The 18,555-nt window shown below is 40.4% G+C and overlaps 1 protein-coding gene across 4 annotated transcripts in view; it reads left to right on the top strand.

The window, feature by feature from the left end:
• The first annotated feature begins 2,733 nt into the window (after nucleotides 1-2,733).
• ST7 (suppression of tumorigenicity 7) overlaps nucleotides 2,734-18,555 on the top strand; it is a 252,485-nt gene continuing 236,663 nt past the window's right edge. Inside the window, exon 1 of one of the 4 annotated variants that reach the window (XM_065939228.1) lies at nucleotides 2,734-3,052. In XM_065939228.1, the coding sequence (XP_065795300.1) occupies nucleotides 2,902-3,052 (151 nt within the window). In that variant the 5' untranslated portion in view covers nucleotides 2,734-2,901. The remainder of the gene's footprint in view (nucleotides 3,053-18,555) is intronic. The other 3 variants (XM_065939230.1, XM_065939229.1, XM_065939231.1) reach the window with 3 other exon arrangements.

The raw sequence follows: 18,555 nt of genomic DNA, 5'->3' as shown, positions 1-18,555 counted from the left end.
TCTAAATAAGTTGTGGCAAGGAGAGAAGGTTGAGGTGGGAAGGATAGCACAAATAAGTGTGCTCACAAATAAGTATGCTACGGGCAGGTCCTGTGGAGTAGCTCCAAAGAGAATAGCATGTTTTCCAAAATGCTGGTGGTAAGAAGAGTGTTTATGGTGGGATATGAGGTTAAAGAGGTTGATAGGGGTGCCCTACAAAAGACCTTGTGTTGTATCTACAGTTTATCCTTAAGGACTGGAGCAGAAGGAGCCTCAGGTTTGTGCTTCAGAGGTAACTCTGTTAAAGGAATGTGGAAGAAGTTGGATTCAGTGGGTGGTGACGGCAGATGGTGGTGGTTGTTCTGGTGGTGGGGGAACTGGAGTCAAGGAGCCCAACTGACTTGTTCTCTGTGAAAGATGATCAGACTGTAGAAACTAAAAGCTATTGAAGGGGAAGACAGAAAAGTGACATATCTGACATACCTTGATGTATTGATGCCCCCAATTGAATGTGAAGAGGAAAGGAGGTGAGGGAGGGGGAGGAGTCTAGATGATGTGATCCTCAGATTCCTGAATTAGCGAGCTGGGAGGGTGACACCCACTCCCTGATGGAACTTTAGAAAAGCAGTTAGTTGATGGTGAGGAAGTAATTAGTTCACTTTTGGATATGATGAGCTTGGGGTGACTGCATGCCAGCCCACTGAGAGATATCAACCAATTAAGGGACATATCTGGGGTGTCACTATTTCATAGTGACTCAATAGCCGCCCTTCACTCTTTATTCTTTCCCTGCCTAGTCTATCAGTAACCAAGTTATGTCAATACTACCTCCTTGGTAAGTAATTGCCACTTACAAATGACCAAATCTTGGTCATTTGGATTAGTGTGTGCAATGCCAAATAAGTGTGAACACCCTAGCATTTCTACAAGGCCCTTCACAGTCAGACACTCTCCAGCTTTATCCATTTTGACACCGCTCTGTGTAGAGCCTGCATTCCAGCCATACTGAAGCAGCTGCAGTTCCCAAGAGTTCTTGTTCTCAGTCAATTCTGCATCCAACCATAAAGACACATCTCCAATTCCAATCCCCATCTCTGGCTGCACACCGGGGAGAGGCAATGATGAGTAAGACAGACTGGCCCTCCAGGAGTGCCTAGCAGACAGTCAGAAAACTGGTTCAACTGAGTCATGTTTATGTCCATTCCTTGAGGTTCACTGAGCAAAAGCCAGACTCCAGGATAATCACTTAGATTAAATAATCCTATCTCAGGGAATCTGGTGGGTTACTTAATCATTACATAAAATAGATCTTTCATGCTCTCATGTTGTTTTATTCTACTGAGAATCCAGGCACCATTGTTAGATAAAAAATTGTTTTGTAAATGCTGCAATAAATATATATGAAAAGGTACGGGTGTATCAATTTCTCTTATCCTTTCCAGTATCTCACTGCTTTAGTAGATCAAATGTATCAGAGCTACCAGTAGCTGGGAGTGAGGCTTGAAATTAGTGAAAATGTAGAACTAGTTCTATTATGTAAGCCATAATACATAAAATACATGTAAAAAGTTAAAGGAGCTTGTTTTATTATGGAGGAAATGACAAATAAGCAAAAAAAAAAAAAAAATTATAATAAATGTTCTGCTGAATGCTCAGAATTCCAAAAGTCTTGGCTGTAGATTGGATTACCTGCAACTGCATCATTACCATCCGATACATAGAAAGTGAAATTATTTATGAACAGAAACAGAAGAAAATTTTTTTTGGTGAAGACAATGTTTTACTCAGTACAGATAAAAAAAAGTTTACAATTATTGTTTAAAGTAGCCAATTCAGAGTAAGCCAAAATTATCCCAGAGAACTGTTTATATTAAAAACAAGAACAGACTTTTGAGCTCTGTGGGAGAAGGTGAGGGTGGGATGTTTCGAAAGAACAGCATGTATATTATCTGTGGTGAAACAGACCACCAGCCCAGGTGGGATGCATGAGTCAAGTGCTCGGGCCTGGTGGGCTGGAAAGACCCAGAGGGATCGGGTGGAGAGGGAGGTGGGATGGGGGACCGGGATGGGGAATGCGTGTAGCTCTATGGCTGATTCATGTCAATTTATGACAAAACCCACTGAAAAAAAAAATTAAATAAATAAATAAATAAAAACAGGTTGAGAGTTTTTTGAACTGTCATCGCCCCCAAATTGGAAGATAAAGGCTCTTCTTGTGAAGATTTCTTTCCAAACCCCCAGTATGGCTTCAGGGGAGACAAAAGAAAGGTAAATAGCGTGCAACCCACATCTCGCTTAACAGAATGATTTATTTTTCAGGCCTATTAATCGGTGACAGGAATACATCTATTTTTTTTTCTAATTGCTCCGGGTTTAGTCATCCCTCTGGATCTCAGTTCTGAGAGAAAGGAGAAAAGCGTTGGTTTTAAGACCTCGGGCGCTAGCATTCATCATGCTGCAAATGAATTTTGGCTCCAGCTGAAGGAAAATTGCTCAACCACTTTGTGCCTCAGTTTATCTTATCTATACAATGGGGATTGTTGAAGGATTAGGTGAGATTGTACAGACAAAATAGGAAGCCCTCAACGTAAGTCAGTTACCATGAACATGTCAAAGGTTTCCCTGAGTACGCCACTTAGCTTTTCTTTTTAAATATTAGCATAATATAAATGGCATCAGAACGTGAGGGGCAGGAGCCACGTGATCCTTCCACGAAAGCCACTTGTAGGGGCCTTCAGAGAGTTAGCAATAAAGCTGGGAAAGAAAGGCCCGCGCGCGATTTCCCGCCGCGCCCGAGTCCCCGGCGGCGGGCGGGCGGCCTCCGGGGGCGCCCGGGCCGCGGCGGCGGCGGCGGCGCCTCCGGGCCGGTGAATCATCCCGGCAGACACCGAGAGCCGCGGCAGCAGAGAGCAGCGCCGAAAAATGGCTGAAGCGGGCACGGGCTTTCTGGAGCAGCTCAAGTCCTGCATAGTTTGGTCTTGGACTTATCTCTGGACCGTATGGTTCTTCATCGTCCTCTTCCTGGTCTACATTCTGCGGGTGCCCTTGAAAATCAACGACAACTTGAGCACAGGTAAGGCCCGGGCAGCCGGGCCCGCGGCGCTCGCCCTTCCCCCGCCCCGGAAAGTTAGTGCAACTCGCGCGGGGCCGCGACTGGCGGGGGTGGCGGGGCGCGCGCTCGGGGACGCGCCGGCGCCCGCGCACCGGACGCCCGCGGCCAGCAGGCGAGGACTCGGCGCCTCAGCCTGGGGGGCTGGGCGGCGGGGTCGACGGGACGTGCGAGGGCGGCCGGCGGCCTTCCCGGCCCCGCGGCCCAGTGACCCTGCGGAGCAGGCGCCGCGCCGTGAGGCGGCCCGGGCCAGGAGGTTACCGCTTCTCCGCCTGAGGTGCTTGTCGGCGGGCGACTGAGGGGACGGAGGTCGGGAGCGAGGGAGTCCCCGCGGACGCCCCTCGGCCGTCTGCGCGTGAACCCCGAGGGCCCCTCAGAGTTGGACCGTGTCCTCCCTTACACGCTGTCTGCCGCCAGCGCCGAACATCCGAAGTGTGGTCGGACGAGGCGTCCCTCCCGACACCCGCGCCACTCCGCCGGTCGCGGAGCGCCCCCGTGAGGGTGCTACCCATCGGCGAAGCCCCCCCCAAGGAGTCGACCCCGCACCTGGGGCCGGGACTGCGGAGATTCGAGCCCCCCACCCACCCCCAGAGTTGCGAGTTGCGGGGATAGCGGCGTCACTCTTATAGACGGGAGAGAGATTCTCGAAGGTACCGTCAGGGCTAGAGATGACGTGTCAGGTTACCAGAGGGAATGTCACAGGGACGAAAGCAGAGACAGGAAATCTGGAATTTATGATGATTGCTAATGGTCTCAGCCCTTCTCTCTCTCCGTGTTCCCGTTTGCATAAGGCTTTGGTAACTAGTCTTGTTCAGGATCTTAGATAAAGCTCCACATGCTAAGAAGGGAGCCCCGCAGGTCTTGTATCCACGGTCGTAAGTGCCAAAGGTAATTAGAACAGGATCTTAAAGTTGCAACCAGCCGACTGAATCATTAAAAAACAGCCACAAAGAAAACATACACCAGCAGTAACACCCCAGAGACAAATCATGAAGACAAAGTATATTTTGCAGGAAGGGCTATGGTTCTTGAAGTCTGGAAATACTTGTGGGAATCGTTAGAAAACTCTCTTCTTTTTTTTTAAAGTTGACAGTAATTTGGGAAATCCTTTCAGTCTTAACTGAATATATATGCATTCTGCTTAGTGTGTGATTTACATAATCAGAGAGTCGGGGTCTGGAAATGCATTTTCCTGTGTGCTGTTAACTACACTAAAATAATTTTTAGAACACGGGGTAATGTACACATTTTGTTAGGTACTTGTGCTTTTAAATGGAAATCTTGATTACTTTAACTTGAACTCATGTTCACATTTATATTTGTTCTGTAATATCCCTTGGGATCTTATTCCTGGGATGCAGATGAATTCTTCACCGTAGAATCATCTTGCTGTTTTTATAGGAGTTGTTCAGCCGTTGGATTCAGTTATCCTAGTGATAATGGCTTTCTGACTTTTCATGTATTATGAGTGGCTGCTTATCACAATATTGTCTCCTTGCTTGTGACAGATATATCTCTAAGATAAGTTCTAGTCCCAAAGTTTTGTTATTTTAAGAAGTTGCTTGAATATATATGGCAATGAAATCTTGTATTTGTTGGTAAGTGGTTTGATTTTTTTTTTCCTCCCAAAGAATTCATTTTGAGGCTTAAAAAATGTGAACCTTTCTCATTTAATGCACATTTAAAATTTTAATTTCAGAACACACATTTGTTCAGTTCAGTTACTCAGTCTGTCCAACTCTGCGACCCCATGGGCTGCAGCGCACCAGGCTTCCCTGTCCATCTCCAACTCCTGGAGCCTGCTTAAACTTATGTCTATCAAGTCGGTGATGCCATCCAACCATGTCATCCTCTGTCATCCCCTTCTCCTCCTGCCTTCAGTCTTTCCAAGCATCAGGGTCTTTGTAATACACATTTCTAATACTACATTTTCTTCGTTGTTGTTCAGTCACTTAGTTGAGGCCCCATAGACTTTAGCATGCCACTATCCTCCTAGCATGCCTTTGTCCTCCACTATCTCCCAGAGTTCACTCAAATTCATGTCCATTGAGTTGGCGACGCTGTCTAATCATCTCATCTTCTACTGCTCCTTCTTCCTCTGCCTTTTTCTTAAAGTAGTTTAAATCATCATCTGTGAGCATATCTGTGTGCATGTGCCCATAAGTGCCACAAACCAGTGTTTTATGCACAACAGGCAAGGAGCAAAATTGGGAAAATGCAAAAATTTTAAGGAACAAAATTGTTAGGTCCTCTCCCAACAACTTTAAATCTTTTTCTCAAACTCCTTTGTTAATTTGTATTAGCATCATTAACTCACTTAGGCTTATAAGAGATAGAGAAAACATGAAGGTGAAAAGACCATCTGTGTTGAATCTCATTAGACACATGATGGAACCTGAGACCATTTATCCCAGTGATGCTGAGCTTCTATTTTCATTGTAGTTTTATGTAGTTTTAGTCATACAGGAAGGTAAAAGAGAAGCACCCAGAGACTTATCTCTCTCTGCTACTTCTGTGAGAAGGTAAAGGGAGAAGTCTCCTCGTGTGTGAACTTGTCCTGCCAGGGAGATCTAAATGGGTTCTAAAGGGACTCATTTTGCTGTTCCTAGGCCCTGTGGTGTTTGGCTTTCTTGTGATGATGAAGGTACATGTCCCTGAAGAGGCAACAGAAGCTAGAGCTGCTTTTAGGAAGCTGTGGGTGACCCAGTCCTCCTTCCTTAGGCAAGCTGATACCATTGGTTGATTTGTAGATATTGAAAAATCCTTACATCTGTGGGATAAATTCCACTTGATCATGGTGTGTGATCCTTTTAATGTATTGTTGGATTCCGTTTGTTAGTATTTTGTTGAGGATTTTTGTGTCTATATTCATCTGTGATATTGGCCTGTAATTTCCTTTTTTGTGTGTGTGTGATATCTTTGTATGGTTTTGGTGTCAGGGTGATGTTGGCCTCATAGACTGAGTTTGGAAGTGTTCCTTACTCTGCAGTTTTTTTGGGAAGAGTTTGAGGAGAACAGGTGCTAACTCTTCTCTAAATGTTTGATTGAATTCACCTGTGATGTCATGTGGTCCTGACTTGTTTGCTTGAAGTTTTTAAATTTAAGTCATATAATGAAAAATGAATTTTAGGAAAGACAAAGGAGAAAACAAACATATTAGGAACACAGTGGTTAGCTTTGAAATTCATTTGTTACCACATTCTGCCTTGAGTTGGATAGAAGAATGTTAAAGTAGTTCTATGATTTATTGAAAGCATAATGAACTTTTAATAAGATTTTTGAAAACCCCAAATTATATTGTTACTTGTCAGTTTTCAAGTGAATTAATTATCCTAAAGCAATGCTTTTCCAAAAGGGCAGAACATTAATTGTAGTTAGGAGCAGTCATGCAGGATGTTATTTGAGAAAAAGCAGTAGCATAGATTAATGTTTAAAAAATAGCACTGTAACTTGCTATGTATTGTGGTGTTGATAGCACATTCTCATCTTCCCTATGTTCTGAGGTTTTTAGATGCTGAATTTGAAACACTTTGCACCTTTTCTTAAATGTACACTTTTTGACATTTTTGTACCAAGAAGCTTAAGTAATTTTCCAGTTCTTTTTCTGTTTCTTGGAGAACAAGTTTTCAAAGATCTTGTAAATCCTATTGTATTCCTTTTGGAAAGCAAATATATTAGTCTAACCTAAGTTTGATTGTTTTGTTATAGAACTCTTTTTTGGTGTTAATTAAGATGATAAATACAGATGCAAAACTTTTACATTACTGAATGGAAATATACATAACTTTAGGTGCAGTTCAGATTTGCATATTTTCATATTGGAAATAGTTGCTCTAAACTTAATTAACACTCTGGATTTCTTGTCCTGAGGGCCTTGTTGTAGTTTACTTAGGCTTTTTGCCCCTGATGTACCTATTGTGTAAAATGTTTTTTCCCACCTGTAAATCCCATCCATCTTTCAAGGACTAGCTCAAATGCTGCCTTCTGATTCTCTCAACTGAATGTGATATTTCCTCCAGTTTTCACTGTACATTATCTGAGAGGCATGTTGACAGTTTTTACCTTGCATTAATTATGGTTGTGTATGTTTAATATATTTTGTTGGCCAAATATTTCTTTCAGGTTTTTCCATAAGGTATTACAATAATACCCAAACAAACTTTTTGGCCAATCCAGTATGTTTCAGTGTTTGTATATATGTGTCTCTCTTTCTGTATACATACTGGACTACTAGACTCAGGTTCTTCATTTTCCACTATACTTCCTTGCACATAGTGGTTCCTTAACATTCATTGCATGAATCAGTCTCAAAGTTGTGGTGTACTCAGTGAGTTGGGATTAGAACAATGAAATTGATCAAACACATCACTGGCTATGTGCCTTATTTTAGTTTTCAGCTTTAGATAAAAGTCAGAAACCGTCACAAAAATTTAAGAAATTCCATGGTGAGTCATACGTATCTAATCCATGGTGGTCCAATTTATGAACACATAAAAGGACAATTTTATGATTGTCAGCTTTGAGTTGAGGATAGATCCCAGACATCTTAGTTGCCTTTACTTACTTTTGGAGACATTTCTCTCAGCCATAATGAAGCAATCTGAATGATGCTTTTTTTTTTTTTTCAAAGACCCTTAGTTTCTGTACATGTTTAATGATAACTTTATATTCCTTAAGATCCTTTCTAGCTCCAGAATTCTGCTTCAGTGCCTTGGGATAAATTTCATTGAGTGCAGAGTCTGTAACTGAGCAAATACATGGACTTGAAAAAAAGAGTTAGTCACTCAGTTGTGTCCAACTCGTTTTGATCCATGAACTGTAGCCTGCCAGGCTCCTCTGTCCATGGGATTCTCTAGGCAGGAATACTGGAGTGGGTAGCCATTCCCTTCTGCAGGGGATCTTCCCGACCCAGGGATTGAACCTGGGTCTCCCGTATTGCCGGAGAAGGCAATGGCAACCCACTCCAGTGTTCTTGTCTGGAGAATCCCAGGGACGGGGGAGCCTGGTGGGCTGCCATCTATGGGGTCGCACAGGGTCAGACACAACTGAAGCAACTTAGCAGCAGCAGCAGCTCCCGTATTGCAGGCAGATTCTTTACTATTTGAGTCACCAAGGAATTCTAATTCTTAGTAGATACAAGTCCAGATTTTATGTGTTTTCCTTCAGTCGCTTTCCATTTCACTAAAAATAAAATCAAAATATGTTATCCTGGCTTACAAAATCTGATGACATGACCCCTTCCTACCCCTCCTGTCTGAACTTTGCCACTTTCTTGAGGTCACTGTCTTCCAGATGGTTGTGATATTTTCTCATTTTTAAACTTGCTTTGCTTGTTCTTGCTTGTGGCCTTTGCACTAGCTGTGTCCTCAACCTGCAATGTTTTTCTACTTGACTTTTATGCAGTCATGTTTATACTATTTACATCTCTGCTTAAATTCACTTCTTTTGAGAGGTTTTCCCTGATGATCGAATCCACAATGACCAGTCACTATAAATGTCACCAGATTTGGATTCTCTGTATATCACTTAGCCTTGTTTGCAATAGTTTTTACTTGTTTATTTGTTTATTGCATTCTCATAGTTTTCCTCCATGTGATTGTAAACTCCGTGAGAATAGGGACCTCATTTGTTGTTATGATTTGTCTGCTTTCTTGTGGGTCCTCAGGATCTTGAACAGTGAGTGTTTGGACCTAACATATGCTTAGTATGTATTTCCTGAATGGATGAAAATCAATGTCAGTTGGTTGTGGTGACTCAGAAGTAACACTGTCCTTTAGGAAATTATTTTGAAATATATATGGTAATGTCTTATAAGATTTAGAATTGTCTTTACTGACTCTAAGTTATAAAGATTACCTTGAAATGTTTACTGACGTTCCAAAATTTTAATTCATTTTGATCCATTTTCTTAGGAGCAGAGTTTAAAGAAGGTTATTCTGGCCCATACTGTAAAGTATGGCTGTGATGCGCAGCATCCAGAACTTCCTTGACCAGCATCAAACCTGTGCCCACTGCAGTGGGAGCACAGAGTCTTAACCACCGGACCACCAGTGAAGTCCTATTGTAAAGTAAATTTATACAAAGAATGTTAGAAGTCCAAAAAGTGACTGCTTTGGAAGCCAATTTGTGTAACATAACTTGAAACTTCAAACAAAGGAATTTGCTGAGCTAAGTGCCTCATATTATCTATAAGGATGGAACTTGGGGTTCTACCTCCATGGAAGAAATACTTGTCTGTATGGAAGGATAGAGTAATAGAAGAAATATTTGATTGGGACACTCTTAAGAACAATATTGTCAGGCATTATGAAACTTCATAGAAACATAATTTGAAGTGATTAGAAATAATTATGCATAATTAATTTAGCTCATATATTTGCATATTTCCCTTCTCTAACCATAGAAACCATTTCTAAGTTTATATGAGAAGCCAGAGTGAACATAGTGTTAGCATTACAGAAATTTGCCTTATTGCTAATTTTACTGAAATACTTTTTTCTCCATAAAGTATTGTATTTATGAAAGAGAGAGATCATCTCTGATAGGATGAAAGGAACTTTGGATTTAGAAGATTTGAGTTCAAATTCCAGGTTGCCAGTTGTTGGGAAACTTGGACAAATTACTTTGTAAGACTCTTTCCTCATTTGTAATATGAGAACAGAATAAAGAATAATCTCTATTTCATAGTTTTATTTTGAACTCTAAATGAGATCTTTGGCATTGAGTCTTGAGCATAGCACATAAAAATATTAGCAGCCATATATCATGTACCTGGTTCCAGTCCATTTCATTGACTCTGAACTGTGTTCATTGATTGGTTAATTCATTCATCCATTGGTTTGTTTATTCATTTACTTTGAGCAGCAGATGCCTGTAAAATTGAAGTTATGTTATTCTTGTTAATTATTATTTGGACACACAGTCTCGTGTCAGTTATACTTCTCCTAGCTTCTGCAGTTATTTTGTGTGCTGAACAATGAAAATCCTCTAATATTTTGCCTTATTCACTTGTGCTTCTAGATATATTTTGTTCCCTGTGATTAAGGATGCTGCATGGTAGAAGTCACAACTTAAAAATAAGATTGAAAATCTGCTGGCTGAAACTAGGAAGGGTTGAGGAACCAACCTTTACTGAGTCCTTACGTGATCCAGACTCTGTGCTGCTTACTTTGTTATGAGTTGTTATGCTCCCTGGGCTTGACAACAAGTCTGGCTATATCCCATATAAATAGCTATATAGTTGATATTCTCTTTGTACATGTGAAATGAAAAATGTTCAAACAGAACAAGTATTGCTATAATACTAGCTGTCCCATTAAAGGAAGCAACACAGGTGAACTCATTAGAAATGTATTTTGATGGGAAAGCAGCTTTATGAATGAGGATGAGAACTTGGTGGAAACTTTTGAAAGGGACTGTTTCTGGAGTATACTCAGAAGAGCTTGAGAAAAGGGATTATGAGTTTTTCATCTTTATATTTCCATCATATGGTCATTGCTCATGATGATACATGGAAAGATGAATGCATGAATGACTCTGGGTGTTTTAAGGCTTTCCAAGATCGATAGCACCAGTGGTCCTTTTCTTAGTTCATTTTACCACCTAAAGTTTTCTTTATCTTGGTTCACGGGCGTATTGCTAATACTCAGCACTCAAGACTGGATTTGTTATTTGGCTCACACATGAAACTCAGAGATAGAAGGATTCTTATGAGGTAACTGGAGCAAGGGTTTGAAGACAAGGGAGGGAAAAGAGTGTTCTTGTGTATTCAGAAGAGGTGAATGCCTAAAGTAGAAGTAATGGAAAAATTCAGAGCAGGAGTACACTAAAGGAAAGAAGGGTTAGTGTGGTATAAGTTTGATTAGGATAGCTTAGCGATTGTCTAGATGTGGAGCTGGAATGGGATTGACAAAAAGTGTGTACCTGGTCAAATGTCACAAGTTGTGTTTATTATTTTAAAATATACTGTAATTGGCACAACCCTGGGCATTCCATGGATGTTTGTGTGGCTTAGATAGCTGCATTTGGCTTTCCAGCTTGGTGCAGAATGGGAAGGCAACCTCCTATGAGATGGTAAAATGAATGAGAAAGTGCTTTGTAGACTGTAAACTACAATAGTCCAAGGCATTAATAGTAGGCTGTTTCTTTAGAAGTCTCTATTCTCTAGGCTTTGTCTCTCACAGTGAAATGACAGGTTAAGATATATAGTGGGATCTCTTTTATTCTGGATATTCTTTCTAGAGAATAATAAATTAGACATTTTTCCAAAGAGGAAATGCAGATGGCCAATAGGCACATGAAAAGATGCTCAACATCATTAATCATCAGGAAAATGCAAGTGAAAGCCACAATAAGGTATCATCTCACACCTGTCAGAATGGCTATCATCAAAAAGAAAATAAATAAAAAATGTTGATGAGGACATGGAGGAAAGGGAACCCTCCTGCATTGTTGGTGGGAATGTAAATTGGTGCAGCCATTGTGGAAAACAGGATGGAGGTTTCTCAAAAAATTAAAAGAACCACCATGTGACCCAGCGGTTCCACTTCTGGGTCTGTCCATGTGCACCCATGGCTGATTCATGTCAGTGTATGGCAGAAACTACCACAATATTGTAATAAGCCTCCAATTAAAATAAATAAATTTTAAAAAAGATAATGTACCTCAATATTCATAGCGGTCTTATTTATAGTTGCTAAGGTATGGAAGCTACCTAAGTGTCCATCAACAGATGAATGGATAAAGAGAAGTGGTATATATACAATATACTACTACTCAGCCATACAACAAATGAAATTTTGCCATTTGCAACAGCATGGGTGGACTTGGAAGGTAATATGCTAACTGAAATAAGTCAGAAAAGAAATATACTATATTACATCACTTATATGTAGAATGTAAAAAAATACAGCAAACTAGTGATTATAATAAAAAAGAAGCAGGCTCATACAGAGAACAAACTAGTGGTTACCAGAGGGAAGGGGGAAGGGGCAATATAATGGTGGGAGAGTGGGAGGCACAAGTTTTTGGGTGTTAGATAGGCTCAAGGATATATCACTTAACAGTGGGGATGTAGCCAATATTTTGTAATAAATGTAAATGGAAAGTAACCTTTTAAAATTGTATTATAAATAAGTAAATTATTTAAAATATAAGTTGAAAGAATACCAAAGACTTGCACTAGGCAGAATAATGAATTATTATTGGATTGTTTATAGGCACACTATTGATTATCTGTTTGTTGATAACAGGAAATAATATCTACCAACCTCCTTATTGTATGTGAGATGTCATTGTAAAGTTATCTAGAGAGGATTTTGAGTTTCCTGGTAGAGAGGGAATATATAATAAAGTTCATTTTTTATGTTATAGTGGAGCAGGGCAGTTGCTCTTGTGTTATTGTTAGTAGTCATTCAACTATGGCAAGCTTTCCTGAACTATCTCCTGTGCTAAAATAAGAAGCTGACAGGGTCATTTAGCTCTAGCAGTATGTCATATTAGCTATGGCTGGGGCCAGAGTCATTGTTTAATTGTAGTTACTAAGTCTCTCAGCAAAATAAAGCAAAATTTATCTGTGGGAATATTTGTTTTCCCTCTAAATTTTGAGAAATTGAAGGTGTTCTAGTAATAAATATACTTCATGTAGAACCCTAAGTTGGTTCCATAAGTGAACTTCCAAATCTAATAAAGGATCTTGGTTAAGTGTTAGTCTTTCTGAAATTTTGAGGAAGCCTATAGATAACTTTAAAGGAATCTTTAGGTCAGTGAGTAGGGTCTTTTTTTCTTTTTAATAAAAAAGCTTAATTTAAAATACCAAAAACAATTGACAAACTCTGAGGCAGAAAAATCTTTAAAAAAAGAAGTGGCTTTATAAAAAATAAGCAATTTGAATCTGAATCTACATTTGATCTAGAATTAGAGGGGCTTTTGTTTTGTTTCAAAGTCTGCTGTAATACCATTCTAAAATGCTATTTTATTTTGTTGTTGTTTAGTTGCTAAGTTGTGTACATCTCTTTTGTGACCTGAACTGTAGCACACCAAGCTTCTGTCTATGGGATTTCCCAGGCAAGAATACTGGAGTGGGTTGCCATTTCCTTCTCCAGCTATTTTCTTAGCAGTAGGTATCTGCTGGATCATCAAAAAAGCAAGAGATTTCCAGAAAAACATCTATTTCTGCTTTATTGACTATGCCAAAGCCTTCAACTGTGTGGATCACAATAAACTGTGGAAAATTCTGAAGGAGATGGGAATACCAGACCACCTGATCTGCCTCTTGAGAAACCTGTATGCAGGTCAGGAAGCAACAGTTAGAACTGGACATGGAACAACAGACTGGTTCCAAATAGGAAAAGGAGTACGTCAAGGCTGTATATTGTCACCCTGCTTATTTAACTTCTATGCAGGGTACATCATGAGAAACGCTGGGCTGGAAGAAGCACAAGCTGGAATCAAGATTGCCTCAGATATGCAGATGACACCACCCTTATAGCAGAAAGTGAAGAGGAACTAAAAAGCCTCTTGATGAAAGTGAAAGAGGAGAGTGAAAAAGTTGGCTTAAAGCTCAACATTCAGAAAACTAAGATCATGGCATCTGGTCTCATCACCTCATGGGAAATAGACAGGGAGACAGTGGAAATAGTGTCAGACTATTTTTTTGGGCTCCAAAATGACTGTAGATGGTGACTGCAGCCATGAAATTAAAAGACACTTACTCCTTGGAAGGAAAGTTATGACCAACCTAGATAGCATATTACAAAGCAGAGACGTTACTTTGCCAACAAAGGTCCATCTGGTCAAGGCTATGGTTTTTCCAGTGGTCATGTATGGATATGAGAGTTGGACTGTGAAGAAAGCTGAGTGCTGAAAAACTGATGCTTTTGAACTGTGGTGTTGGAGAAGACTCTTGAGAGTCCCTTGGACTGCAGGGAGATCCAACCAGTCCATCCTAAAGGAGATCAGTCCTGGGTGTTCATTGGAAGGACTGATGCTGAAGCTGAAACTCCAGTACTTTTGGCCACCTCATGCAGAGTTGATTCATTTGAAAAGACCTTGATGCTGGGAGGGATTGGGGGCAGGAGGAGAAGGGGACGACAGAGGATGAGATGGCTGGATGGCATCACTGACTCAATGGGCATGAGTTTGAGTAAACTCCGGGAGTTTGTGATGGACAGGGATGCCTGGCGTGCTGTGTTTCATGGTGTCGCAAAGAGTCAGACATGACTGAGCGACTGAACTGAACTGAACTGAATAGTAGAATGCTTACAGTTCTCCCCCCTGTTAAGCTTTTCCAATTTCTAGTCTCCTTCTCTTGGAAATAAGAGAATGAAATTTACTTCCTTACCAAATTGATCTTTTCTTTTATTAGATAGGTGCTGTTTATTGGGCATTATTAGTAGAACTTAAAAAATAATGCTCTTGTGGTGGTTTGCAAGTTATTATACACACTTTCCTCAATTGGTGACACACATTTAGATTTCCTTTAGTGTCACATAGTAAGAACTGGTGTGATCTAGTTTGTACTTTTCCCCTGGACATTGCTGTAAGGGAAAGAGAAATACTGTCTTCTATCATTGACTTGTTTTATTTAAAATAAAGCAAATTATACTTTTCTCAGTTCAGACTCAGAGTACTTGACAGTATGGTTTAGAGGAAAACCATAGCTCTTTAGCAAAACTGTAGCTCTTTGGCTGTTTTAGCAAAGAGAATGTTTTTTTATTGCACCCTTACATTTCAGTGATGAAGTATGAGAGGTTAAACTGCAGTTTTTAAATATTAGAAAATTGCTTCTCAATTGTTTTTTTCTTCAAACTGAAAATTGTATATACATTGTCATTCAATAAAAGCCTGAAATGTAAAAAAAGAAAAAAAGAATCATATAGCAAATCTAATCAATTGAAGTCATTATCTTAAGAATAATTCATTTTCTTCTACATAATTTGAACAATCAGTTTTTTCAAGGGAAAGTACATTAATGATGACAACATAACATCAATTAAGTCTGAGCAACTATATGCAGATATAAATTAGTTTTAGCTATAAAAATATTCCTAAAAATGGTTTTTACACTATCAGTTAAAAAAATTTTTTTATTGCTTGCTTACAGAAAGTGCAGCAATTTCTGGTAGATTTTAAAAACAGTTAAAGGAACTATAATTCTTTAAAATAATTACTTTTAGTTTTAACCATGAGAATATATGTGATGGAGAAGAGTAATTCAAATATTTTAAAATTATAAGATAAGGAACATGTTACTCTTCAGGCTGGTGAGGATCAAAATTCAAAGCTTGTGTGAGAAACTGCCAAGAGAAAATAAAGATTTGCTTAGTCCAAAGAGAAAAGTTAAATGATATTAGTAATATTAGTAAGTACAATGATTGCAGGCTGGGACTAGCTGGGGAATGAAGTTGTAGCAATGGTCACAAGCAAGGGCTTTTCTCTACCATGTCTTGAGCATTATGTCCATCTATTGTCTCATGTCTAGCTCACTTTCTAGTGAACAAACATGAGCTAGAAGTAAAATATAAAATACTTTTTAATGTATATAATTCTGTTTGTAACACCTGCAAAAACCAAAGAAGGTATAACAATATTTAGGCATCAAGACAGTATTAATACATTACCTGCCTTTGTTATAATCATGTATTATTTTGATAAAATGTTATATTTCATTAAAAATATGCTATTGATATGTGAATGCTATTGATACTTGGCTTACAGAAATCTCTTTTTAACACTGACTAGTGGCAGCTAGACTGTGTTGGTCCTTTCAAGTTGCTTTTCTTTTAAATAATTTAATTATAGTTCACATGCACTCCTAGGCAGGAAGTCCATTTGTCTTTGTGAAATGACATTATTTCCACTTTGGATTTTAGATGAAAACTGCTCTCTCCCAATCTTGGCACATTGCTTTCACCTCTTTTCTTAGAGGCACCAGAGAAGTAACGATTGCTTGCAACAATGTTGTGTGCCCACATTGAACCTGTCCTAGTTTTGTTACCTCAGGATGCGGCAGATTATCCAAAATGAGATGGTAAAATTCTCAAATTAATGAGAAGTTAATGTAGCATGTGTTACTATTAGAAATAAGATGAGTGTTCCTAAATCAAGCCACCTATGATGTGATAAATTGTTGCAAAATATCAAGGGATTCACTTTGCTACTTATAGGTTAGCTTGCTCCTGATTACAAAGTAACTCAAATCTAAATGTTTCAGGTTATACTTGCCTATAGATGTCAGACTGAGGATATGTTAGAATGAATAAGTAGTAACAGTTCTGAGCCCACAGGGTCCACCAGGGCCCCTGTGCCCCTTATGACTATTGTTAATGCCCACTCCTGCCCGTGAGTGCTCCAGGGGGGTGCTGTTACCTGGTGTTCAGGACTACTGTCCCTTCTTCCCTTCCCACTGGTACCCATTGTTGAGGACATTAAGAGTAGCCTTGGTCAGGCAGCCTGTGTGTATGAATATATACAGTAGTGTGCATTTGCTAATCCCCAACTCCCAATTCACCCCTTCCCCACTCCCTGCTTCCTGGTGGTTTGTTCTCTATGTCTACAAGTCTGTTTCTTTTTCATAGGTAAGTTCATTTGTGACATATCATTTTTAACCAAAGTCTGTACTTCACATACTTAAATTTCCTTAGTTTTTACCAAAAGTTCCTTTACTGTGTTTCAGGCTCTCTTAAAACCGAAGTCACTTTGCCCAGCCCATACTTCTACAGTGAAGAGTTTTGCTTTCCCTTGTGAAAATAAACAGAGACCACCTAAAAGAGAACAAGTAAAGGCTATTTATTCAGGGCTTCCCAGTTGGCGCTCGTGGTAAAGAACCTGCCTGCCAATAGAGGAGACATAAGAGACACAGGTTTGATCCCTGGGTCAGGAAGATCCCCTAGAGGAGGGCATGGCAACCCACTCCAGGATTCTTGCCTGGAGAGTCCCATGGACAGAGGAGCCTGGTGGGCAACAGTCCTTGGGGTGGCAGAGTTGGACATGACTGAAACAACTTAGCCCATAGGCTATGTATTGCAGATTACTCCTTTGAAAATGTGACTGGTATTACAGAGTATGCTGATGTTGTGAGTTTCAATAAATAGATTTCTGGGGCATTTCTCTGGGAAGATGGCTTATTGTCACTGCTCCATCTGAGAGTGCTTACAGGTGGGCTCCATTCGGGTAAGAGGGGTGGGGAGGAAGAAAGGTACCCACAACACATTTTTTTGCCAGGGCTTATGGGAAGGCTGGTTTGGGGCTCTGGGGTGTCCAGTTCTTCCTGTTGCCCTAACAGCCCCTAGCTAGGAGCTAGGGGTTTTATAAAGAATGCGGAAAGGAGGCAAGGCCTTCAAAGAGACAGCCAGTGAGGCACTCGTGGTTTCTCTGGGACTGAAAAGTCTTGGTATTGCCAGGCCAGGTCTGTTCTATAATAGTATGTGGACTATGTTTCTTCTTTCCTGCAGGAATAGCACTTTTTTTTTTTTTTGACTGCACCATGCAGCATTGGGATCTTAATTCCCTGAGCAGGAATTGAACTTGTGCTCCCTGTGGTAGAAGCACTGTACCACTAGGGAAATCCCCAGCATAGCACATTCTTATGTGACCTGATACTCAAATGTTCAGGTCTTTTCTATGCGATTCTTTCACTTTTCAGTGTGATTTTTAGAAATCCCATGGCTTTGTTTTGGTGCATCCCTAACCCAGCCCTCCCCTTCCCCCACGCATATCCCACTCTTTAAATACCTTTGGACAGTTGTCATCACTGCAGCAAAATCAGGGCCAATGTGCCTGCCTAAGCTTGGTCCTAGAGGGCTGATTTTAATCTGGGGTGTAGCTGACTGGGGCACTAAATCCTGAATGGTAATGAGATCTTAATCTCGAGGCCACAATTTCAGCCCACAGTGGGCTGGCAGTGCCAGAATTCTCTTTGATAGGTTAGTGGTTGGTGACGTGCTACATTCTTCAGCATCACTTATGTTAGGAAAGCAGGGAAAGCTTAATTTTTGGTGCCAAGGGCTTAGCTGAGTCATTCCTTGGCCCCTCTGGCCATCCTCACGTCCTTTGGTAAGATAGTTATGCTTACCGGCCACTGGCCATCTTCAAAGAGAGGAACAGTAGGTCAGGAAGGCTGGGCCACTGTACTGTGGAACAACACATTTTTTTTGCCAGGGAGGGGAAAGGCTGCTCCCTGATCTGTAGGTGTGAGCTTTTCTGATGTCTTCAGATCTGCTTTTTCTTGGAGGCTCAGTTTCCGCAGGGGCTAGTGAGGATGAATCCCGGTTCTGATGTCTTAGAAGCCAACATCTTCAAAGGCATTAGAGAAGAGCAGAGATAGAATGGACCAATTAGCTAGATTAGATCCTAGACTAGAATGTTGTGTAGGATTTTGAGTGGGGGAAGTTAAATGCTTTGATATATGTTATGTGTATAGTTATTGCTGGCAGAGATGAGGGCACTGTCTTTTTATGGATTTGTTT

Source organism: Muntiacus reevesi, chromosome 6 (assembly GCF_963930625.1).
Source record: "Muntiacus reevesi chromosome 6, mMunRee1.1, whole genome shotgun sequence".
Lineage (NCBI taxonomy): Eukaryota > Metazoa > Chordata > Mammalia > Artiodactyla > Cervidae > Muntiacus > Muntiacus reevesi.
Note: the sequence above shows the minus strand (reverse complement) of the source record. Positions and strands in the feature narration are given on the sequence as shown.